The 26,877-nt window shown below is 40.6% G+C and overlaps 1 protein-coding gene across 1 annotated transcript in view; it reads right to left on the minus strand.

The window, feature by feature from the left end:
- Positions 1 to 26,877, minus strand: part of adamtsl3 (ADAMTS-like 3) — a 760,337-nt gene that overhangs the window by 65,414 nt on the left and 668,046 nt on the right. Inside the window, exons 23-26 of the mRNA XM_063065855.1 lie at positions 20,595 to 20,722; positions 7,023 to 7,151; positions 6,156 to 6,338; positions 3,654 to 3,773 (exon numbers count right to left, since the gene is read on the minus strand). Of these exons, the coding sequence (XP_062921925.1) occupies positions 3,654 to 3,773; positions 6,156 to 6,338; positions 7,023 to 7,151; positions 20,595 to 20,722 (560 nt within the window). The remainder of the gene's footprint in view (positions 1 to 3,653; positions 3,774 to 6,155; positions 6,339 to 7,022; positions 7,152 to 20,594; positions 20,723 to 26,877) is intronic.

Genomic DNA, 26,877 nt, shown 5'->3' on the forward strand with positions numbered 1-26,877 from the left:
TGACCTGAAATGCTGTTTCCCTTTCCACAAGATGCTCCCTGATCTACAGATTGACTGAGTGCTTCCAGCACTTTCCATTTTTATTTCCGATTTCTAGCATCTACAGTTTATTTTTCTATTTCCATTTGCTGTACCTGTAAGTTACCTTTCAGTGATTTCTATTGAACACTAAGGGTTCCTGGAGGATCAACATCTCAAATTCTTGGCATTTTCAAAAATATCCTGCTTTTCAATTTTTAAAATCAACATCAACGGTTTCACATTTTTCTATAATAGATTCCATTTGCCATGTCCTTAACACAGCCTATCCGCATTCTCCTTACAACTCACATTGCCATTCTGCCATATCAGAGAAGAAAGAATATAAAATTCTTGCAGGGGGTCATGGTTAAAAAATGAGGGAAAAGAAGATCATTTTACATAAATGTAAGAAACTTTAGAAGAACAAAGCATTGCAAATGTTGGAAAGTTGGAAGGAAAATAAAGTGCAGGACGTAGTCAGCAGTCAGGCGGAATCCATGGAGAGAGAAGAAGTTAACATTTTAAGTTGATAATGTTGCATTAGAACTAGAAAAAGGTCAGAGAATTTACCAGTTTTGAATAAGTACCAAGGAAGAGAAACTGGGGAGTGGTGGGAAAGGACAAAATAGGCACGTGAAAATCAAAAGCGTTTTAAGTTTTGAAAAGAGTGATAGTGTAGGTTGAAGGCATATAAGGTGGTCAACAGACAATGGTAGAAGAGTTGTAAATGACATAAATACCAATAGTTGCCCAAAAATGCAGGAACAACAGTTCTCATAACGTGGAGTTACATAAAAAAACACAAGACCTTCAGCTCAGTGAATCCATGCTAACTATTAAACATCCAGTTTTGCACTGATCTTACACTAGCCCATTTACTCTACCCACATACCCATCAACTCTACTTAGGTTGAATCACTCAGCTGAACACTAAAGTAAGTGATAGTGGCCAATTGCCCTCCTAACCTTCACATTGTTGGGATGTGGGAGGGTACTGAAATATCTGGAGGAAACCAGTGTGGTCACAGGGAGAATATGTAAATTCAACATAGACAGCACTGGAGATCAGAATTGAGCCTGAGTCACTGGCGCGTTGAACTCAGTCTTCAGTCTGAAAGGCTGAAGAGAGGCTTATCAAAAGATGTGGTGCGGTTTCTGTAGCTTAAACTGTATTTCATTGATGTAGAATAGACCAGCGAGCAGAATGAGTTTGAGGTAGGGAATTAACCTGAGAGGTGAGCATGTTTGCATGTTTCGCGGTGATGTTCTGCAAAGCTGCCATCTTGTCCACATTTGGTCTCCCCTTTAGAGGGGGAAAAATTGTGGGAGGTGAATACAGTTTACTAAATTTAAATAGTACAAATAAACTGTTGTTTCACCTGGTAAAAAACTTGGCCCCAAGATTGTGGGGAGGGCCAGGTTCAGAAGCCAGGTTTTACATCTCTGACACTGGAACAGGAAGGTGTCACTCAGGGATGAGTGGGTATTCAGATTGATTGAGGGGGTAATTAAGGTGTCGTGGACAAAACAATCCCCTTCCATGATGAAAGTGGAGCAGAGGGTTAAGTTGTATTTGATGGTGGCATTGGGAGGGAACGTGGTGAACTGTCAGGTGATAAAGTCAGTGTATTTATCCTAATAGTCCAAAACCTCTTCTGCAAGGCACAAATTATGAATGAGTTACCTTATTAATGTATTATTTCAAATTGTCTTTTGGTATTCTTAGCAGACCTGATGGGCTGGAAGAACTAGGGGATATCTTCCGTGTTCTGGAGAGGGAGGTGACATGGCTAAGAGCACAACTGCAGCACTTGGAATGGACTAGGTTGAGTGCACATGGTAGAAATGTATATAGGCAACAGCCTGGACACATCACAGAGAAGGTAATGGCACTGCAGGTTCTCAGGTTGATCAGGACACAAGTGCAAGGGTTAAGAATTCATCTAAAACATAACCTCCTCTAACAAGTCTAGGATACTTGATCTAGGATCAGACTAATACAGTCAAGACTATCATTGGAATGTGCCTTCAAGACCTTACAGTGGGCAGTGATTTTATGACCATCAGACTCTATTGACACTGCTAACTGGAACAATGGAATAACCTTCTGCCTCGTTACCATGACATCATCAGTTTGGTGCTTATTGTAGAGCAAACCTGAATAAACTCAAAGCCACAAAAGACAGAACTAGCCCCTTTCCAAACCTTTAACCCAGGGTATGGAACTCCTACAGGATAAAAGGTCTGCCTGTTTTCTTAACATAAACTTGAATTAAAGCTGAGGATGTTCCTGGATCTTAATTGCATTGTTCACATAATGTACAACATCCAGTGCAGCACGGTACAGTGGTCAAGCAAATCACTCAGCTGTAATGAACTGTCCATTGGACAATGAATGTCAGCTTCATAAGTGAAATTTGCTTCCCATAAACAGTAACTAAAACTGCAAACACGAGGAAATCTTCAGATGCTGGAAATTCAAGCAACGCACACAAAATGCTGGTGGAACGCAGCAGGCCAGACAGCATCCATAGAAAGAAGCACAGTCGACGTTTCAGGCCGAGACAGTCTCAGCCTGAAACGTCGACTGTGCTTCTTTCTATGGTTGCTGTCTGGCCTGCTGCATTCCACCAGCATTTTGTGTGTATTGCAATAATTAAAACCTGTTGATTCCCTCATGTTTACACATGGAGACGTAATCTGCTGAATTCCATGAAATCATGACAATCAGATTGTGAAGTCCAGCCTTCTCCTTGAAAGATGTCTTACTGCAGCAGTTGTCCAGCACCTGGAGTTTTTGATTGCATAAATGGGTATTCTATCTCTTCATTTTTGTTGTCTACCTTTTTTCACTCTTGCTGCACCCCACCTCCATTCCTCTATTTTAAACAATTGTCAATGGGTTAAACATTCATTCCGATCTCCTTGTGGTTGCAGCAAGTTGTCGTCAGTTGCCTGAAGTCAATGGAATTAAATTCTATAAGTGGAACACTATGTGAAGTTGTCATTATATTTTGCATTTAGTGCAATCAAGCAACAATGAACTCCAGCCTCCAGGATTTATGTTCTCCTCATAAACATAAGAGATTCTGCAGATGCTGGAAATCCAGAGCGACACACACACACAAAATACTGGAATGATGAAGGGTTTCAGCCCAAAATGACAACTGTTTATTCCTCTCCGTAGATGCTGCCTGACCTGCTGAGTTCCTCGAGCATTTTGTGTTTGCTGCTTATTATGTTCTCCTCACTACTCTTCCCTTTTCTTCTCAACTCTTCAGATCTCATTGACTTCAAACTTTCCAGGCCCAGAACCAGGTACCACTTTGCGTCTGAGTCGAACCATGGAGAATTGATTATATTTTATTTTGCGCATTTCTGCTCAGTTTTGCATTCATTCTTAACTATTCAGAACTGATTTAAAGTTGGCTCCTGCAATAGTGTTTTTGTTTCAGACGTCTTCCATACATTTATTTCCTTGGAGCCAAAAAGAATTCTAAAAATAGACCATATAATTAGACTTAGGTTTGGCTGTAATTTATACTAATTGGTTCCACAGAGTGCCATTACAGATTTAATATTCTTAAATACGTATAAAATGTATATTACAACAAAGAAAAACACATACTCACCCATACGTAACACATTCCCTTGTTTAACTGTAACTGGAGTGCCAAGCTTTGATGCCATTAAGACGTGTTTTCTTCCTTTGCTTTGATGGAATCCCACAGTCTGTGGAGCAGCTCCTGGTTCTAAATAGATGACAGAATTTATTTTCTTTGTCAAATGCTACTTGCAACTCTCCCAATTTTAGTTACAATATGTGCTTCTTCAAAAGTGCGGTAAAATCATCCATCTTCTGTCAGTGCATTTTGTATAATTCTCTGGTGTGTCAGCAAAAGATGGACTTCATCAATCAAATATTCACAAGACTTTTTTTCTCTCACTCCTTTCAATGACTGTTGACTTTTGCTAAATAGCTTACAAAATTCCAATAATCCATTGGTTCAGGATTTTGGTGATGAATGACTGCAATTTTTTTTTCTGGACCATTGGATATTATTCCATATTAATGTACAAAAATCATTAATTCTCCTTTCCAGATAAAAGATTAGATTAGATTAGATGACATTACATTATGAGGACACGCAGTCCTCTTTTATTGTCATTTAGTAATGCATGCATTAAGAAATGATATAATGTTCTCCGGTATGATATCACAGAAACACAAGACAAACCAAGACTGAAAAACTGACAAAAAACACATAATTATAACATATAGTTACAACAGTGCAAAGCAATACCGTAATTTGATAAAGAACAGACCATGGGCACAGCAAAAAAAAGTCTCATAAGTCTCTCGAAAGTCCCATCATCTGACGCAGACGGTAGAAGGAAGAAAAACTCTCCCTGCCATGAGTTTCCAGCGCCGCAAACTTGCTGATGCAGCACCGTGGGGGCGCCCGACCACAGCCGACTCTTCAGTCCATCCGAAAACTTTGAGCCTCCAACAAGCCCTCTGACACTGAGCACTGAGCACCATCTCTGCCGAGCGCTTTGACCCCAGCCACGGCAACAGGCAATAGGCAAAGCCGAGGATCTGGGGCCTTCCCCTCCAGAGATTCTTGATCGCACAGTAGCAGCGGCAGCGAAGCGGGCATTTCAGAAGTTTCTCCAGATGTTCCTCCGTGCTTCTCACGGCTGTCTCCATCAAATCAGGATTGTGCACGGCATGCTACTTCACAAATACGATATCATTTCGGAGCAGCCGCGCATGCTGCGTCGCGCCGCCATCTTCTCCTCCCCTCCAGAGAGCATTATAATAGTTTCCACTGAACCAGGCATAGTGAGTGTGGGAAACAGAACACTGGTCAACTTAAGGAGAACATGGGAAATAGGGACCAAGTGAATCAAAGGGTGTGGAGGAAACAAGGCCCTAGTGAGTGGGAAAGGAGCACAGAACGTGCATTATCTGCTGAGCCAGAAATTGAATCATCAGTATTTCTAAATGTGGTGCAACAGCAACCTAAGGAATTGATTGTAGACTTCTGTAAGGGGAAGTTCTGCCCTCAGAGAGGAGTCAGCAGTGAGAAGGGTGGCAGCTTCAAGTATCTCAGTGTCAACATCTCAGAGGATCGACACTGGCCCAATATATTGATGCATGAAGAAGGCGCACAAGCAGCTCTATTTCATTTGGAGTTGAAGGAGTTTGGTGTGCCGATAAAAGCCCATGCATATTTCTATAGATATACAGTGCAGAACATTCAGACTAACTGCATTATAGCCTGGTGAGGAGGCTCCAATGCATAGGATTACAAGAGGGAGAAGGGGATTGTAGACCCAGCTAGGTCTATCACAGGCAACCCTCCCCCTTCCCCCCTCCCCACATTCAAGAGGTGGTGACTTGAGAAGGAGGCATCTATCATTAAGGATCCCCATGAACTGAGTCATGGCTTCTTCTCGTTGTTACAATCAGGAGGAGGCACAGAATCTTGAAGACTCACACTTACAATTCAGAAACAATTTCTTCTCCTCTACCATTTCTGAATGGGCATTGAACCCACGAACGCTACCTTGTTATTCTTTTTTTCAACTATTTATTTCTGTTGTAACTTAGTAATTTTGAGTTTTGCACTACACTGCTGTCCCTAAACAATAAAATTTCATGTCAGATAAGACAGTGGAAATAAACCTGATTCTGATTGTCTGGAGAGCGGATTACTGGAGTTTCACTGTAAGTGGTCAGCTGATAGCTAACAATGAAGGGTAGAATCTAGCATCTTCAAATTGGCAGCTGAGGCCAAGGTCCACACTCAGATACGGGATGCAAATCTTTATCATTTTAGTGCTGACTCTTCCAGAATTATAATAGGTATACAAACTGAGTAAATGGTTTTCAATGCTCCATTTGTGATTTCCAAAACATCTGATGACTTCTGTTAAAGTTATGCTTTTAATTCAATCTCCAAGCCTGACCTAAATTTCCACACACAAAAAAAAACAATTTAAAGTTGAACATTATAAAACACAAGAGAATAACTTGGGAATTAAATTCTTTCTGATTTTCTCTGGCTGGCAATGGGTGGAAATTGGTCTCATATCACTGAGTTTTGGTTAATAATATGAGATCTTACCAGTTAGATTAATGACTGTTGACATAGTTGCTTGTCCAACTTCATTTATGGCCGTACAAGTGTACATTCCTTGATTTGCAAGTGTTGTATTTACCAGTGCCAGAGATCCATTTTGAAGTTGAACAGAATTATTTCCTAACAGAACATCTTTTTTTTGCCAAATAATCTTTGGTTCAGGGACACCTGTTCAAACAAATAACACAATTATACTCTCTAGATACAGAAAACTCATATAATCTTAGAATAGTATGCCTATAAAACAAGGCTTAAAATGAAGCATTCTATTTTGAAACATACATTAACACAAGGTTATATAGAATTTTAACAATGATATGAAATGGAAAAACTATTTGTTTTGCTAAAGCCATATGGAATGTAAATAATTGAAGAATGGAAGTATTGGTGACCAAGCTATCAGACAAAGACTTCATTAAAGAGACACACAGACTAAAGCATAGTAATATGAAAAATATTAACAATTATGAAGTGCTTTAAAATAGAGTTGTGTTGTGATATGAGAAACTTTAATGATCTGATAGATTTTCAGGAAAATTTTTCCATTGTTAAGTCAGTACCAACATAGAATAAAACCCTTCAGCAAAAGAACAAAGGTGAAAAGAATTTATTTTCTGCAGACAATACTTACAGCATATCAGAAAACAAATTCATAAATGTTAAGAGAAGAACTAAGCATTTAAAGTTAAACTAGAAAAGTTCAGAGGATTGAGACCTAATGCACAGAACCTTTAGATAGTTGGTGCAACTCTTAATGGATCTCCTGCACTGAAAAAAATTACAATTGCTTAATATAATATTACAATATACTTTAATTTAAATGTTACAAATAATCTTTTTTGTTTCATTTACCTTCAACTGGGCAATCAATGATTACTGTTGCCCCAAGTCTGGCCAATAAATCACTTCCAACAACAGCTGTTATGTGCCACGTTGTCAGGTCTATGATACTTTCCCTGGAAAATTTGATGGCAGGGGTTTCTGTAACACATCATAACACAGAATTTGTATAAGTTAAGATGATGCATCATTAAAATTGATGATGCTTCAACACAAGGTGCTAAGCACAAATTTAACTGCTGATTTAAATAAAGGCATTGAAAGGAATTTATGAAATCACCACAAGACCTTTAAATGCAGGTAGTTAAAATGAAACATTGCTGAAAATTCATTATGCTAAACTTACAGATAGCACTTAGAAGAAAAATGACATTATGTCTATTAAAACCTCTCAAAGTATCCTTCTAAATTATCCATGTCTGTTTCGTATTCCTAGGTTTAAAACATGACATCTATTACATCTTTATTTGACACCCTAATCTCTTGCAGGTACTTAGGTTTGTTTAGACTTGGTTTGAACCACCAGCAGTATTGACTGAAGTTTATCTATCTATTGTTAAGATTTAAGAGAAAGGAAATTGAGTGAGATTGTGCTCCTCAAGCACATTTCAGTATATTCTCTGATGATTCAGCAATAGTTGGGAGTATAAAGGGAAGATGGGAGGATGAATACAGGGCCTTAGTGGAGGACTTTGTCAACTGGTGCAAGCTGAATAAACTGCAGCTCAACATCAGTAAGAGAAAGGAGATGGTGATGAACTTTAGGAAAACTGAGCCTGCACTGCTCCCTGTTACTATTGATAGTGAGGACATGGATGTGGTGAGAACCTACAAATACCTGGGGGTGAACCTGGATGACAGACTCGAGAGGAGCACCAACACAGAAGCTGTGTACAAGAAGGGCCAGAGTCACCTCTACATCCTGAGGTGACTGAGGTCCTTTGGATTATGCAGCCTCTCTTTCACATGATCTACCAGTCTGTTGTTGCCTGTGCAATCTCATATGCGGTGGTGTACTGGGGCAATGGCAACAACACAGGTGATGCCAGCAGGCTCAATAATCTGTTTAGAAAGGCTGGCTCTGTTATAGGAGTCAAACTGGACACACTGGCGTCTGTGGTAGAACAAAAGACACTATGGAAAATCCTGGTAATTTTGGACAATGTTTCTCACCCTCTGCATGCCACCTTGGCTGAACAGAGGAGCACTTTCAGTAATAGGCTAAGACAACTGCACTGCTCCTAAGAGCACTATATGAGGTCATACTTACCCTCAGCCATTAGGCTCTATAATCAGTCAACCTATAACCAAGGAAGTAATGACCCCCTCCCGTTAGACTGTTTGAGGTAACTTATTTTTTATTCTTTCTTACTTCTCTTCTAATATTTATATACTTGTAATGCTACTATGACACTGTAATTTCCTTTGGGATCAATAAAGTATCTGTCTATCTCTGTATAGACCCTTCCCCATTCCCCTTTTCCTCTCTTACCTTATCTCCTTACCTGCCCATCTCCTCCCTCTGGTGCTCCTCCTCCTTTTCTTTCTTCCATGGCCTTCTGTCCTCTTCTTTCAGATCACCCCTTCTCCAACCCTGTATCTCTTTCACCAATCGACTTCCCAGCTCTTTATTTCACCACTCCCCCCTCCCGGTTTCACCTATGACTCTGTGTTTCTCCCTCCCCTCCTCCCACCTTTTAACTCTACTCTTCTTTTTTCTGCAGTCCTGATGAAGGGTCTTGGCCCAAAACATCGACTGTACTCTTTTCCATAGATGATGCCTGACCTGCTGAGTTCCTCCAGCATTTTGTGTGTGTTGCTTGGATTTCCAGCATCTGCAGACTTTCTTTTGTTACTGATTAATACACACTGCAATTGAGTTGTGATTATGATGAGTGTGCATCAGTGCTCCTTCCTGCACTAGTGCGGAACTAATCAATTTCATCACATTTACCACCAACTTCCATCCCACCCTCAAACTCAACTGGACAACCTCTGACACTTTCCTTTTCTGGTTCTCTGTCTCCTTCTCAGTAGAGAGACTTGCTATTGAAATCTCCAATAAACTTACAGCCTCCTAGAGCTACCTCACTGATACCTCCTCCCACCTTGCTTTCTATAGAATGCAATCCCTTGTTCTCAATTTCTCCATCTCCATCACATCTGTTCTCAAGATGAGCCCTTCTACACCAGCACTTCTGAAATATCCCCTTTCTTCCTGAAACTTGCTTCAGCTCCACTATAGTTAGACCATAAGACATAGGAGCAGAATTAAGCCATTTGGCCCATTGAGTCTGCTCCACCATTCGATCATGGCTGATCTTTTTTTTCCCCTCTTCAGCCCCACTCCCTATAACCTTTGATGCTATGTCCAATCAAGAATCGATCAAGCTCTGCCTTAAATATACCCAACAACCTGGCATCCACAGCTGCCTGTGGTATTAAGTTCCATAAACTCACCACCCTCTGGCTAAAGAAATTTCTCCGCATATAGTTGATATGTATTTCCTCTATTTCATGCACAACTACCCTCAGCCCATTACTAGACCGGGTTCCTTTGGTCCCTACTTATCCAACACATTATCCTCCACCGTTTCTACCTGCTCTACGTGATCCCAACAAAAGCCATACCTTTCCCTCTTCCCCCTTTCTGAAGGGACCACTCTGTTTGTAACTCTCCGGTTGGCTTATTCCTCCCAACCCACCCCTTTCCACTTCCTGCCACTTCAACCTGGAACAACAGCTGATGTAACATCAATCCCTTCGGCTACCTCCTCACTGCCATTCAAGAATCTCTGCAAACCTTCTATGTGAGGGATAGGTTCACCTACATCTCTTCCAATCTACTATATTTGGGGTTCACACATGGCATTCTCTACACTGGAGAAACCAGTTGAGGCCCAGGCAACCATTCTGCAAGGAATCTGTGCTCTATTGCACAATAGTGATTAGCACAATGCTATTACGGATCAGGGGATCGGAGTTGGGAATTCAATTCCGGAATCCTCCGTAAGCAGGTTTGTACTTTCCTTCCTGTGTGTGCATAGGTTTTCTCCGCATGAACTAGTTTCCTCCTGCAGTCCAAAGACATAATGGTTAGTAGATTAATTGGTCATTTTAAATTGTCATGTAATTAAACTTGGGTTTAGAAAAATTGGTGGATGTCTGGATTGGTCTGTTCCATGCTGTATCTCTAAGTAAACTAAAAAAAAAGGGAAGTCTCTATTTGCAGCTCATCTTAACTATTTTAACTTTCCTTCTCAGTTTCACTCCAGCATATTTTTATTCGGTCTTCTCCATTACACAGGGATGGCTAAAGGCATATAGGCATATAGGTGGAACAATCCACAAAAAGTAGTGGATACGGCCCAGTCCATCATGGGTAGAGCACTCCCCAACATTGAGGACATTTACATGAAATGCTGTTGTGGAAAAACAGCTTCCATCGTCAAGGACACACACTGCCCAGGGCATGCTCTCTTCTCACAGCTGCCATCGGGAAGAAGGTACAAGAGCTTCAGGACTCACACCACCAGGTTCAGGAACAGTTATTATCCCTCAGCCAACAGGCTCTTGAACCAAAGGGTCAACTTCACTTGCCCCATCGCTGAAATGTTTTCACAACCTATGGACTCACTTTCAAGGACTTTTCAACTCATGTTCACAATATTTATTTACTAATTTTACTTCTTTCTTTTTGTATTTGCACACTTTGTTGTCTTTTGCGCACCGGTTGAACGCTCACGTTGGTGTGGTTTTTCATTGATTCTATGATAGCTATTATTCTATTATGATTTATTGAGTATGGCCACAAGAAAATGAATCTCAGGATTGTATATGGTTACATACATATATATATACTCTTTGATAATAAATTTACTTTGAACTTTGAACATCTCAGACTTCACCTGGGGGGAAGGGAGGCTTATAGTCCAGTGGTACAAACAAATTTTCCCATTCCAGGTAAGCTACAGTGAGAATTCTTCTCCCACACACACTCACCTGCACATCTATGTTTTTGGCTCCCTTATTTCATCTTTCTGTTCTCTTCTCCCTCTCATTCCACCTATTGTGTACTAGCATCTGTTTCACCCTTCCTCACATTGGTCATCTTTCCACTTCCCTCATTCCTAATGCAGAGTCTTCAGATGAAGCATTGACAAGTACTTGCTTCCATAGACGCTACTTGACCTGCTGAGTTTGTTACAGATTCCAGCAACTGCAACCTCTTTTATCTGCTACTAGATATCTCAGGTTGTGTTTTGGATCTGAATATGCATCAGCATCTTACAGACTGTTACGTTTTGTAACTCCAAAAACTAATTTAAAAAAACACACAGGAGCCAAGACACTTGCATACCTAAGTTTTTTTATCCCTTCCTTTTTTCAGTAAGGCACTCACAAATGAAGTGGTGACGCAATGACATATTGTTCACATACTTCATATATATAACCCATCGTGAATTATTAAAGAAACAAATAATGCTTAAACAAACAATATTCTTACAATATCAATCAAATATTACTAAAATACTAAATACACTACACTCCTCTCTGCTTAGCTATAAACTCCAACTCAAAATAGAATGCCTCTCAACTTATATATGTAACATACTGTTCTCTAGCTTATCATCATATATACTATTTAATACAATCATTATGTAGACATCCACAGCAAAGTAAATTTTAATTGTCTTATTCAGGCCTAAAGATTTAAATGCAGTAGAGCATTTCTTACTCTTGTGGGATAATGTCTTTCCTGACAAAGGGGAATGGCTTTACTCTTCTTGGCAGATGTGACTTGTGGCTGTGAAACCATCTCAGGTTCTGGGGCTCCTCTGTTGTGGGTGTAGGAACTGGCTCTGGGATTGCAGGAGGTGGTTCCGACAGCTCTGGACACTTTTCATCTCTAACAATTGACTCTGCTCTCCTCAACTGATCATTGTGTCGTGTCCAGATGACATTGGACACAATCTCCACTGTGAAGGAGAGTGGTCCAATTCTGTCTTTAATCTTTCCAAGTACCCATTTTTGATCATTTCTGTAGTCCCTCGCCAGACTTGCTTGTCCAGAAGTGAAACATAGAACCTCTTTGCTTGAGGGGACTCAATTTGTCTCAGCTGTTTGTCCTGCATACTTTCTTCTGAGATTGAGTTTGAGGAGATCCAAGTGTGAGTGCAAGTGATGACCCACGAACGGCATAGTGGGTGAGTTGTTGGTTGTGGAGTGTGCTGCATTGTGATATACAAGGAGGAAATTGGTGAGCTTCTGATTCAGTGTTCTGCTGACATTGCTCACAGTGAGTTCTTTAGACACTTGACAACCCTTTCCACCAAGCTATTTGTAGATGGATGGTACAGTGCAGACGTAATTCCATTCATTTTCCGTAATGTCTGAAACAGTTCTGCAACAAACTGGTCCACTGTCACTGAGTAAGTGTTCTGGAACATCTTGATCAGAGGCTTCTCAACACATCAACAGTGTATGAGGCTGTGGTGGGGGCTATTGGAAACACATCTGGCCACTTTGCAACTGCATCCACTATGAACAAGAAATTTGTTCCCATCTGGTAAAATCCACATGAATCCTCTGCCAGTGAAATGCAGGCCATTCCCAGGGATAGAAAAGCACTGCTCTTGGTATCTTCTACAGCAGTGGTCCCCAACCACTGGACTGCGGACCGGTACCGGGCCGCAAGGCATGCGCTACCGGGCTGCAAGGAAACGATATGATTTTGTGATAGGAGTGAGCTGCACCTTTCCTCATTCCCTGTCACGCCAACTGTGGAACTTGAACGCACGCGAGCTCATTAGGCATGCGTCATCCATGTCAGAGCGTGAAGGAGATCAACTCCTCGAGCTTGCAAATGACGGCGGGCTGAAAAGTATGTTTGACATAACATCTCTGCCGACATTCCGGATCAAAGTCAAGGCTAAATATCCTGAGACAGACACGGAGGCACTGAAAACGTTGCTTCCATTTCCAACATATCTCTGCTATGAATGCAACAAAAACTAAATTGCGGAATAGACTGGACATAAGGAATCCATTCGAGTATCGCTGTCTCCCATCACCCCTCGATAGGACCGTCTTGTTGCAGGAAAACAAGTATTCAGCGATATTGGTGCGTTGCAATAATTTTATATGTTCATACGAGGAAAATATGTGCTGTGTGTTTAATATCCAAAAGTTACTTAAAATCTTATGATCCTATTGACTTATAAGTGACTTATATAACCATATAACAATTACAGCATGGATACAGGACATCTCTGCTCTTCTAGTCCGTGCTGAACGCTACTCTCACCTTGTCCCACCGACCTGCACTCAGCCCCTAACCCTCCATTCCTTTCCTGTCCATATAGCTGTCCAGTTAACTTTAAATGATAATATCGAACCTGCCTCTACCACCTCTACTGGAAGTTCGTTCAACACTTGCTTCAAGCTCTCCTGTCCTCCCCTGATAATTGACTTATCGCTATATTCATGCGAGGAAAATATGCACTGTGTGTTTAATATTAAATTCGTTAGGTAAACTCTTTTAGAAACGAAATTGAGTGTATTAGCCACTTATCACCTATATTCCGGTCGTGATTAACACCCACCCCCGAACAGAATCGCCAAAAACGATTTGCAGAAAAGAGAAATCGCCATGTGCATGCATGTGCAAGTCACGCATGCGCACTGGTGCCCGCGCAAGGCTTCATGGTCATTGTAGTCTTTCTCGGGGTAAACATAATGTATTTGACTACTACTGTTGTCTGTTGGCAACCATTCCCCCCCCCACCCCCCGGTTGGCCGGTCTGCAAGAATACTGTCAATATGAAACCAGTCCGCAGTGCAAACAAGGTTAGGGACCCCTTTTCTAGATGTGTGGGCATCCTGTACATACGTAGCAAGCTGATTGATCTGATGATCTATCCCACGTCACCAAATAAAGCTTTGAGCCAATGTTTTCATTTCGACCATGCCTAGATAAATAGCACGTAGCTCCTCCAACACTTCAGCTCTCAGTTTGGATGGTACAACAATTCTCAATCCCCACATAAGCCAAATACTGTCAAGGGCAAGTTCATCCCAGCACTGATAAAAAAAATTGGGAAACTGGAATTTCTGCTGCACATTCCAGCCATTTTGGATCAGCATGTAGACTTGGTTTCCCTTTGGATCATCTCTGCCATAATAAGTGAATGTTTGATTTTCATTAGGAAGTATACTCCAAGAGGGTAAACAGGACAATCCATCAAAACCTTCATGATTAGTTGTCCTCTTGTATTCGAACTTGTTATTGTGTCCTCCAAGAAACAGAGCCCATCTCTGAATTTGTACTGCTGCTGTTAGTGGAAGACTCTTCTGTGGACTGAAAATGGACACTAGCGATGAGAGTAAGCTCTCTCCTATACAGGTACTGGTAAAAACATTTTACACCCTAAACCGTCAATCTGTGCATAATTTTTCTTTGCAGCAGTAATGGTACGTGATGCAAGTGCTATGGGCCAGTCACTTTTACCACTCATAACACGTGACATAACTGCACCTACACAATCAGCCAACTTTCACTGGATCGTGTGGATCATAATGTGTGAGTACAGTGTCTGACCTCACCATTTTACTTATGCTTTTTGGAAAGCCACCTCACACTGCTTTGTCAATTGGCATTTCTTCCTGATCTCTAGTAAAGAGTTCAAGGGATAGAGCACAGTAGCCAGTTTTGGCAAATCTTAAAAAAGAATCACAACTATGAAACATTCTTTTGCTTTAGGGCATCCACCACTGCTTGTTTTCTCAGCACACTGACGTAAACCTTGTGTGTCAATGGTGTGACCACAGTAAGTGATGCTTGGTTTTACAGTTGTCACATCATGTTCTGAAGCCATAATCACCTACCCTTTTTAACACTGTCTTGAGATTTTGGAGATGTTCCTCGTTATCCTTAATGGTAACAGTGATGTCATCCAAGAAACACTTAAGCCACCTGGGCCATAGCTTTCTGCCAGAGTGCAGGTGCAGATGTTGCTCCAAAAGTAAGCCTATTATAGCGATAAAGCCCTTCGAGTGCTTATGGTGAGAAACGCTTTGGATTCTTACTCCATCTCCATCTGCAGGTAGGCCTCAGCTAAGTCTAGTTTGCTGAAGTGTTTCTCTCAACACAGATTTGCAAAGATATGCTCTATACTGGGCAGAGGGTATTTATCTACTTTCAGTACTGGATTACTGATGACCTTAAGATCACCAGAGACTCTGACAGACCCATGGATGGTATAGGGAACCAGACAAGCTTTGTAAAACTTGGGTGTGGCACTTTCATTTAACACTATTTTACCACTGTTATGTTTGGGTTTTCCAATACCATCTTTGAACTCACCTGTGGCATCATCCAGTACCTTTCTTAGTTTGCTTTCAGTTGACTCTATTGCAGGGGATGCAACATGCAAATTGTAGATGGATCTCTAATCAAGTTGTAGTTAGCTTATCTCAATGTTGGCCTACCTGTTTTTACCACATACAAGCCCAATGTGGCTTGCTGGTTGTTATATTTCACCATTACAAATGTCATTCCTACAGGAGTTCTCTTTTCTACATTATAAGTACTTAGTTGGATATCAGCAGGCTTCAGTTTAGTATCTTTGAAATAACGTTCAAACTCATGCTGTGGGAAAACCGAAAAAGCCAAGCTAATTTCCAATTCCATCTTAATTAATTTGTGGTTCACTTCTGGTGTTAGCCATATTGCTTGTCCCTTGTCATTTTTCACATTGTAACTTTCAAGTTTACACAATCCTTACCACTCGCATCATTATCAGATTTTTCATCAACAGCATGCCAATTAATATTCTTTTTGAAACTGCAGCTTGACTTTTTAATCTTTTTCTCTTCCTTCTGCAATCCCATTTATTTTTGCCTGCTTGACATGCTCTTTGTATGCGTCCTACTTTGTTGCACTTTCTGCAAGTTTCACCTTTAAACTGTTTCTGTTTAAACATAGAAACATAGAAAATAGGTGCAGGAGTAGGCCATTCGGCCCTTTGAGCCTGCACCACCATTCAGTATGATCATGGCTGATCATCCAACTCAAAACCCTGTACCAGCCTTCCCCCCATACCCCCTGATCCCTTTAGCCACAAGGGCCATATCTAAGTCCCTCTTAAATATAGCCAATGAACTGGCCTCAACTGTTTCCTGTGGCAGAGAATTCCACAGATTCACCACTCTCTGTGTGAAGAAGTTTTTCCTCATCTCGGTCTGAAAAGGCTTCCCCTTTATCCTCAAATTGTGACCCCTCGTTCTGGACTTCCCCAACATCGGGAACAATCTTCCTGCATCTAGCCTGTCCAATCCCTTATAAGTTTCAGTAAGATCCCCCCTCAATCTTCCAAATTCCAATGAGTATAAGCCTAGTCGATCCAGTCTTTCATCATATGAAAGTCCTGCCATCCCAGGAATCAATATGGTGAACCTTCTTTGTACTCCCTCTATGGCAAGGATGTCTTTCCTCAGATTAGGGGACCAAAACTTCACACAATACTCCAGGTGTGGTCTCACCAAGGCCTTGTACGACTGCAGTATTACCTCCCTGCTCCTGTACTCGAATCCTCTTGCTATGAATGCCAGCATACCATTCGCCTTTTTCACCATTGCAAGTCTGTTCATGCTCACTTTCATTCCTGACTGCAACTCAATTCCATGTCTGGCTGCTGTCTCCATTGACACAACGATTTCAACTGCTCTTTTAAATGTGAGTTGTGCTTCATTTAGGAGCCGCTTTTGAATGCTTTGTTATAAGATTCCACAAACTAAATGATATCTCTATGCATCTTTACGCCCATCACTGAACTGATAATGCTTTCAATTCAGCCATATAAGCAGAAATGGACTCTCCTTTTTGATTCCATTAATGAAACCCAAATGGTTTTGGGTCTAAATGTTCCTGCTTGACATTTATGATATCAGCAAAGCTCAGTTTGGAGAAGTTAAACTTCCACACAAACTGTATGCATTTCCACCCATTGCACTCAGCAACAATAGCACTCGTTTTGCATTGGATTCAAAATACTGTTCAATTCATTCAGTATACATCATCCAGTTACCCATTGTACAGTTAAATGTATCCATCATACCAATGCAACCAGCCATTCCTGCTTTTATTAAAATATATTATCACCTGGTACTCACTGTTTATGAACCTGTAGACACACTTGTTGCTTGTTAATTTTGTCCATTTTCTGCCTTATTTTTTAACTTCAACTTCTCTCTCCCCCTCCGAAGAAAATTGTGCTGTGCTTCAACCGGTACGTAGTTATCTTGAGTTCATTTTAAAACTTCCTCGCTGCCACTGTTACATTTTGTAACTCCAGAAACTAATCAGAAGTAAAACATAGGAGCTGGGACGCTTGCCTACTTAGTTTTTTCACCCCTTTCTTTAGTGAGGTGCTAACATATGATGTGGTGGTATAATGTCATATGGCATTCACATATTTCTTGCCTATAACCCATAGTGAATTATGTGAACAAACAAAGGATGCTTAATCAAACAATATATATACAAGATTACTCAAATACTACTGCAATATTTAACACACTGCACAGACTACCAGAAATTTGTTCATTCATTGAATAAGATCCAGACATTCCAAAAGCTTAGTTCAAAGGCTCCCAAGAACAATGAATTTCTGAGCAATGCAGATGTCTACAACAGATGGAAAGAGGTTATCTGTCACAGCCAGGCTACCATCACTGAGTATACCAGAGATTAATGTCACTGCTAAATTAAGCTGAGTGTGTTCTTTTGATATGAAAACCTGATCTTGTGAGCTTAAGTATGACTTGGTAAAAATTCTATGGTCATTTTCAAAGTGCTTTGAGAGGTATCACCTTTCACTTCAGACACTAAGCCAAGTTGATTCGTTTTCCAGAGGATAAGTACTTTGACCTGCATCAGGGATTCCCCATACTTCGGAAATGCCTCCGTTCACTGGAATCTATCACAGGCCGTGTAAACCAATACTGGATAGCCCCAGAACTGCAGGATACTAATTCTCTCCACCTGAACTGAAGGGACCTTGAAGTAAATTGTTAATACCAAGCTGCCATGACAGACATGTGGACTGAGGTAGCCCTGGATCTTGTTTCATTCTGAGCTTTCCTTACTCTTCATAGATTGAGAGGAAGGGTTCGTCATTGCTGAGAGATTATCGGAAAATCTAAAACGATTGAAAAATGCTGCGGATACTGGAAATCTAAAACAAAATGATAACACTTCCAAGCATAGTGCACAAACAAAATAACTAATTTACTGAAATGTGGACAGGACCGGCTAGCTGTTGAACAAAAGGCAGCTAGCGTCTTTGGAAAGACGAAAAGTTACTGCCTTGAAACTCTTGTGCCTCTATCTAACCTACTGAACATTGCTAGATTTTGCTTTCATTTTAGTCGCGATATGCAATGGGTCTGAGGTTAAAATGTCCAGAAAAATAAGTGGCACTGTTGGGTACCTTTGGCCATTTGTCCTGCTGCTGACAGTGTATGATTCTTGTGCAAGGATCTTTCTCCTGGACCTCTGTACTTGGTCAACGATAGTTGTGAAGTTTCTATTAGCTGCTAGAAACTTCAATTGTGCTTTATAAAGATCTATCCATTGTTAACGGACATCATATTTAAAGGACAGGTGATTACAGAAACCTACCATTGCAGCTTAGCTACACTCCCAATAGACATGTTGCACTAGCAACAGATCAAGGAAGACACTAAGGTTAGAAATCTGACTTGAGTGAAAAAAGCCCAGCCCACAAGACTAATGCTGGCAGTGTTGCCCGAAGAACACGGTCCCAGCGTTGCAAAGATTTTAGTGACCTCTCCATTGTAGTCAAGTTCGGAGGCAATATCAATAAATCGCAGCTGGCAATGCATGCACCACTACAGATACAAATAAACAGCTATTATGACAATATCATTACTAACCTTATACATGCTGTTACCTATTCAGCCATACCATACACAACCACTGCCTCATTTCTGCTAACATGATCACTCCTCTTCCTAAATATGAGAAAGCCTTCAGATGCTGGAAATCTAAAAGCAACACACACAAAATGCTGGAGGTAGCATCCATGGAAAACAGTAAACAGTCGACATTTTGGGCCAAGATCCTTCTTCAGGACTGAGGGACTCTTTCTCCTGTAGGAGATAAGTACAACACCATACTGGAGGGGTGGAGAGTTCTCCTGTGCCATTGGCTCATCTACTTGCAGGGGACAGCACTGGCTGTCAGAATCAGGTTTAATAGCACAGGCATACTGTACATTGTGAAATTTGTTATGTGGCAGGAGTACCTTGCAGTACATACGAATAAAAAAAATCTGTAAATTATCAAAAGCATATATGTTTAAAAAGTTAAATAAATAGTGCAAAAAGAGAAAAAAAAGAAATAAAAAGTTGTGGGATTGTGTTCATGGGTTCAATGTCCATTCAGAAATCTGAAGGCAGAGGGGAAGAAGCTACTCCCAAGTCACTGAGTGTGTGCATTCAGGCTGCTGTACCTCCTTCCTGATGGTAGCGATGAGAAGATGGCATGTCCTATGTGATGGGGGTCCATAACGATGGGCGTCACTTTTTTGAGGCATCGCTCATTGAAGCTGGGGAGGCCAATCCCCATGATGGAGCTGACTAAGTTTACAACGTTCTGCGGCTTATTTTCATCCTGTGCAGTGCCTGCCCCCCACACCAGAAGGTGATGCAGTCAGTTAGAATGCTCTCCATGGTACGTCTGTAGAAATTTGCAAGTGTCTTCCATGGCTCTGGTTCATTAAGAATAACATTTTTTTTCCATTTTCATATTTAACTTTAATGCTCATACCACAGAGTCTTCTGTCCTGTACCATAGCTTAAAGAAGCTTCACTACTCATTCTTCCCCCCTTGTTCAATACAGACATCCCATATATTCATGATAAATCTATCCAAGCTCCAGCTGAGAGGTTGCCCCACACCATAGAGGAAGAAGTCATTGACACTCACAACCTGGCACTTTACAGAGATTAGAGTGCTGTGATACAGGAGTCTGTACATTTTGCGAATCCCCAAATCTGAGTGGACACCAGTTTGCCTGAGGACCAGGTTTCACACAGATTTGTTTCAATGAACTATGGTCGATAAAGGTTGATGGCCATAAGTATGATCTTAACCGACAGCTGATGTACACTGAGGTGCTTGGAGTCCACCTGCCTGCAGGAGTTACCGAGGACTGCGTGCAGAGTCTAGCTCTCACCTTGCACACAGTTTAACCAGTGCTCATCCACTGCAATTTCTGTTGAGTAATCAACAGTTCTATTGAGTAATTAAAAGGCACATTAACATTTCGGCCATTACAGCTGGTGGACCACTTTCTCACTTGTAAGTAGCAACATGGAATTCATCGCTAATCTGATGGAAGTGTCCCCAATGTAGCAGATACAAGTTCAATCATCTTCATACATCCAATTAAGTATTTTCATGTGGTTGAATATTTTGAGAATGCATGTAATTTTCTGCTAAATAGTTCTAGAAAATGTCTTATATGATATAATTTCACTAACGCAGCATCAACTCACCTGAATACAACAATGATGAGGCCTCAGTATCTGTTCCTAGTTCATTGGTAACTGTACATCCATAAAGACCAGCATCTTGCCTTGTGACATTCTGGACTTGAAGTCTTGCAGAATCCAGCAATCGTACCCTGCAAAATGATACGGCAATTGCAAACAAATTCAGATTATAGGCTATTTAATGCATCTTCTCAAAGAACGCTCTGATTTCCTATCCACAGAACCTGACCTGAAAAAAAAATTATTTGTTTATTTATTCTGGCCCAGCGAGCCACACCCCTACTGCAACCTATGAATTGAACCCTAGCTTAATCAACAGGACATTTTACAATAACCCTTTAACCTACTAATGGGTATGTCTTTGGACCGTGGGAAGAAACTGGAAAAACCCATTGACATACAATCTCCTTACAGACAAGGGTGGAATTGAACACCAAACATGATGCACCGATCTGCAATAGTGCCATGTTAACACTTCAGAGAACTAGCTAACTTCTGCTACTCAGAGATGTTTATTCCTTTACCATATTCTTCCACTGAATCTACAAATATTCATCTGCCAGATTATTCAATAGAAAATTTTTAAAAAACTTTGTAGATGTTAGAAATCTGAAACAAGAATAGAGAAAAAAAATCATCAGTCAGGCACCACCTGTGGAAAGGGAGAAAGTTAACATTTCAGTTCTTGGATTCTTCATCAGAACTGAGAAACAAAGTACTAAGTTAGCCTAGGTAGCAGGGACAGAGGACGAGGGCAACGTGTGAAGCAAAGAGAATTTCTCTGATAAGGAAAAACATTATCTTCCCTCTCTCTCTATTGCTGATCAGGGAAAGCTCCTTCATGGACACAAGTGTCCCAACACTGAGGACATCTTCAGAAGCCAGTGCCTCAAGAAGGCTGCATCTATCGTTAAGGACTCTCACGGTTCAGGTCATGCCCTCTTCTCATTCCACCCATCAGGGAGAGGTACAGGAGCCAGAGGATGCTCACTCAATATTTTAGGAACAGCTTTTTCCCCTCCAGCATCAGATGTCTGAACAGTCCGTGAATCCATGAACACTACCACACTAATTGGCTCTCTTTTAGCACAATTTATTTATTTTCATATAATTCTTATTGTAACTTCTTGTAATTATTTTTGTATTGCCCTGCATGGCAAAAACTAAACAATAAATTTCACGACATATATCAGTGATAATAAAACTGATTTTGATTCTGAACTTTGTCCTTAAAGAGTACTGATGATCCTTTGCCTGTGTAATGTTGTAAAGTTTGTGTTATCTAGTGTAGTATGACCTTCTGGGTCCCAGTTGACCTGACCATATAGGAAAAAAGTCGATGGTAGGCAAAAAGAATTCTCTGCCTGTAGCCTTCTGCACTGTTACACGAAGCTCAGTGCAAGCTCAAGGAACACCTTTCATCTGCCCACATTGTAACCTGGACATCTCAATAGTCAATCTCCAACTTTGGATAACTTATTCTTTTTTCAGAGGTCACAATATAATCTTTAACTTTTCATGATAAATTGTAAAATTCTGTCAAACACAGAGCTTAATTATAATATTCCTAAAACAATACATCCAGCCTGTTATTAATTTAATAATTTCACAACCCTCCCTTTTCAACATGCTTAAGACAAACCATGATTTTATCTATCTGCACATCTCTTAACTAGTTATTTCACTACTGTATGTCACCCCTTACTGTAGGTATGTGGCAAAAGAATCTAAGGGGAATTGATTGGCTTGTTAGTTGCACGGAAGAAAGGAGTAAGAAAATGGAAGTAATGGAATTGCTCCATTGGGATAGTCTCCTTCTTTACCACAATAAGTCAGCAAATACAATCTGAAATATAAAAATAATCATTGAAAATACATGCAGGAGACACTGGTGGAGAAAGACACAGAGTTAGAGTTTCAGGTCATTGTCCTTCCAGCAGAATGAAGATCAAAGTAAATTAACATCAACTTTCAGCTGATACAATATAGGTCAGAACAGAGCTGCTGCCTCACGCTCCAGCAGCCTGGGTTCTTTCCTGATCCTTGGTGCCATTTGCATGGAGTTTGCATGTTCTTCCTATGACCACATGGGTTTCCTCTGGGTGCTCCAGGTTTATGTCACATCCCAAACTATGTGGATTGTTGGGTTAATGGGCATCTGTAAGGTGAGTGGTGGAATCTGTGGACTTTGGTGGAGGGTGAGCTGATGGGAGTGTAGGTAGAATGAAATGGGATTGGGTAGGACTAGTGTAAATAAAGGATGCTTAACAGGCTTGCTGAAGAGCCTGATTCTGTGCTGTGTCTCTCTATGACTTTCAAACTTAAAAGAAAGTTCAACAGTTTCAGATCATCTGCATTCCAGTTTTCCAGTTCACATTTGTTGCATTCAGAATTTTATTCCTCCTGATTGTTCACTTAGCTATCCGACTTCACCAATTTATAACGCTCCAGACCTCCCTTCTGTTACTTTACCTCTTTCCCTTGCATTCTCCCTACCAGTGTGTTGGTGTCCCTTGGGTCTTCCAGTTTCCTCTCACAACCCAAAAAATGTGGGTTGGTGAACTGTCCACCATGAATCATCTTTGGTGTGTTGATAAGTGGTTGAATCAGTGGGAGTAAAGGAGAGGAGTTACTGGTAATGTGGGGAGACTGAAGAAAGGAATTAGGGTAGGATTAATGCAAATTGATGGTTGATTGCTGGCAAGAACTTGGTGGGTTGAAGGGCTTGTTTCTGTGCTATATGACTCTATGACCTGGCTCCCTTACCATCTTGTAGTCCTCCTGTCTTCAACTCTGTCATGTTCTCTCATGTGCTCACACCCACCTCTTCTGCATCTTAAAACCTGTTTTAACTTCTGAGCTGAAATACATATTTAGCCCAGCTGGCTCCTTCATTATCCTTGTGATATTTTTAATTCACATCACATCTCACTTGCACTTTAGTGAAGAATGTTCCTTCTTCCCATTATCACCACTGAACAACCCACGGCTAATATAAGAGTCAAAAAGACTTGAAAATGTGGGGAAAATTTAAACAGGGATTAATATTAGATTAGTGTAAATTGTTGACGGTCTATGCCAGGGGCTTCCAACCTTTGTTATGCCATGGACCCCTGCAATAGCCGAGGTATCCATAAACTCCAGGATGGGAATCCCTGGTCTATGCAGGCCTGATGGGCTGAAGGGCCTTTTTCTGTGCCATATTCCTCTGTGATTCCATGAATACAACTCTAGGAAGTAATCTAAAATATGAATGCTAGAAACATTCAGCAGGACGGAGAACATCTGTGGAAAGTGAAATAGAGTTGAAGTCTCAGATTGAAGATCTTTCATCAGAACTCTGTCTTCGATCTGTAACATACACTCTGTTTCTCATTCCATAGATCCTGCCTAACTTGCTGTGTGTTTTCAGCTTTTAATGTTTTTATTTCTCGTTCCCTTTGGTCTAATTTATATCTTACAATCATCTAAAAAATCTACTAAGATTACCTCTTAATCTTCTAATTGTAAGAAATATATCCTATATTCATTCCACTCAGATGGACATACAGTAAAGATTGCAATTCATTATTTCAGACAAATGCTATGATGAAACACCAATAAAATCCAATTTATTAGTATTTATAGATATGTTATATGATCCCCAGAAAGTCTGGTTTATGTAACCTTGAGCAAAAGAATGCAGTAAATGACTGAACTTATGGCTAGAGACTTTATCTTGGGATTAAAAAAATTGCAAATCGTTGTTACTGAACAGAAGTGTGGTTACAAAGAAATGGAAACCAAATAAGTGTAATAAGATTAGTCAAAGAGATATTTAAAATTGAAGACCCACAATATACCTAAGAAATCAGTGAATTGGATCTCTGTAGCTCCGTTTCCAACTATATTGATGCTAAATGAGCTAACATTCTTAAACAAAGATTACAGAGGTTTCCTTGGGTGATGGTTTATGGACTGTAATTTTTAAGCCTCCAAATCATTCAATCCATCCCTGTGGGTGTTATCAAATTGAATTTCAATCTGGATTGGGGATAACACCTTGTTTGGGGACTGTATGGTAGGTCATTGTAAAAAGAAAATGATGAACTACAGACTTCTGCTTACAATCATGTCCAATACATTCTTCATATTGAAATTTACAGAGCTATGATGGAAGATAGAGAGCAGAGCCTGAGCCAAAACATTGTTCAATATAATTATGATTATTAAATTAAATGTATTAATCTTAAAATAAACATTAATTGTAAAAGAAAAGAAATATTTGTGTTTGCAAAGCTTCTACAGTAGTCGTCTAGCTGACTTTTTCTCTGAGAATACTTTGGCTGAATTCACAATATATTTTACTTTCACTGCTCTTTTATAATATGAAACTGGTCTTGAGAATACAGTGGTGCTCCAGAACAAAGCATCAACAATAAATTTTATTAAATATCATCTCTTAATAATATTGGGTGCCATGGTGGCGCAGAAGTTAGCACAGCTCTGTTACAACTCTCTGCATTCCAGAGTTCAGACTTCAGTTTTGGCACCATCTGGAAGGAGTTTGTATGTTCAGTTCATGAACCCATGGGTTTCCTCTGGGTGCTCTGGTTTCCTCCCACAGACAAAGAATTACTGGGTTAATTGATCATCATAAATTTTCCCGCAATTAGGCTACTATTAAATATGTGGATTGCTGGGCGATGTAGCTCATTGGGTTGGAAGAGCCTGTTCCATGCTGTATCTCTAAATAAATAGATGGATGGATGGATGATGAATGAATGAATAAATAAATAAACAAAAATTTGACGACTTCTTTTCTGAGAATAATTTACATAATTTATAGTAATGAAGCTAAGTAAGAATAGAAATGAAACAAAGTGAATCTGAAAGCAAACAGGATAAAATCTGCAGATGCTGGAAATCCAAGCAACACACACTGAATGCTGGAGGAACACTGCAGGCCCCAGGCTGCCCCTATGGAAAAGAGTACGGTCAATGTTTCGGGCCGAGACCCTTCAGCAGGACTGGAAAAAAAAGATGAGAAGTCAGAGTAAGAAGGTGAGGGGAGGAGAGGGAGAAACACAAGGTGATAGGTGAAACTGTAAGGGGGAGGGGTGAAGTAAAGAGTTGAGAAGTTGATTGGTGAAAGAGATAAGGACTGGAGAAAGGGGAAATGAATAGGAGAGGACAGAAGGCCATGCAAGAAAGAAAAGAGGAAGGAGCACCAGAGGGAGGCAATGGGCAGGCATGAAGATAAGGAGAGAGAGGGAAAAGGGGATGGGGAATGATGAGGGGGAGGCATTACTGGAAGTTTGAGTAATCAGTGTTCATGCCATCAGGTTGGAGGCTACCCAGACGGAATATAAGGTGTTGCCTGAGTGTGGCCTTATCACGACCGTCGAGGTCACACTATTGCAATGAGGTCATACTCAGGTTGGAGGAGCAACACATTATACTCCATCTGGGTAGCCTCCAACCTGATGGCATGAATATTGAATTCTCAAACTTTTGGTTACGTGCCCCCTCCATCTTTTCACCATTCGCCAACCCCTTTTCCCTGTCTCACCTTATCTTCTTGCCTGCCCATTGCCTCCCTCTGGTGCTCCTCCCTCTTTTCTTTCTTCCATGGTCCTCTGTCCTCACCCTTCTCCAGCCCTTATCTCTTTCACCAATCAACCTGCTAACTCTATATTTCACCCCTCCCAGTTTCACCTATCACCTTGTGTTTTTCCTTCCCCTTTCCTCACCTCTTAATGTTGACTTCTCATCTCTTTTTCTCCAGTCCTGCTGAAGGGTCTCAGTCCGAAACTTCATCTGTACTCTTTCCCATAGATGTTGCCTGGCCTGCTGAGTTCCTCCAGCATCTTGAATATAAAAGTAGACAACCTGTTGACAAGAAAGAATCAGGTAGGTGTGCCTTTAACACACATTGCTGTGAACATCATAAATATACATTAAAACAGGATTTAGACATGTACCTTCAAAGATTTTTCATTTATTAAAATGGTAACTACATGCCTGAATTATTGATTAGTGCATCATGTGATTCTCACTGCAATGCTGAATTCTATTTCATTCTTTATGCTTCTAAAGGTACCCCCCCACCTCTTTACCCTGCTCACTATACGGTTGTTCAGGGTCCTTGGATATCATGGCTATTTGCTCTGTGAATTGGGAGGCATTGGGTTCATTGATGCAAATATCTGTAGTAATTTTTCCAAAGTCTGGATTTAACTAAATTCCTAGTTTAAGTTGAAATTTTCAAATCCAAATGAACTGACTGTAGCAGCTCTGGGATGGA

Source organism: Mobula hypostoma, chromosome 13 (genome assembly GCF_963921235.1).
Source record: "Mobula hypostoma chromosome 13, sMobHyp1.1, whole genome shotgun sequence".
Lineage (NCBI taxonomy): Eukaryota > Metazoa > Chordata > Chondrichthyes > Myliobatiformes > Myliobatidae > Mobula > Mobula hypostoma.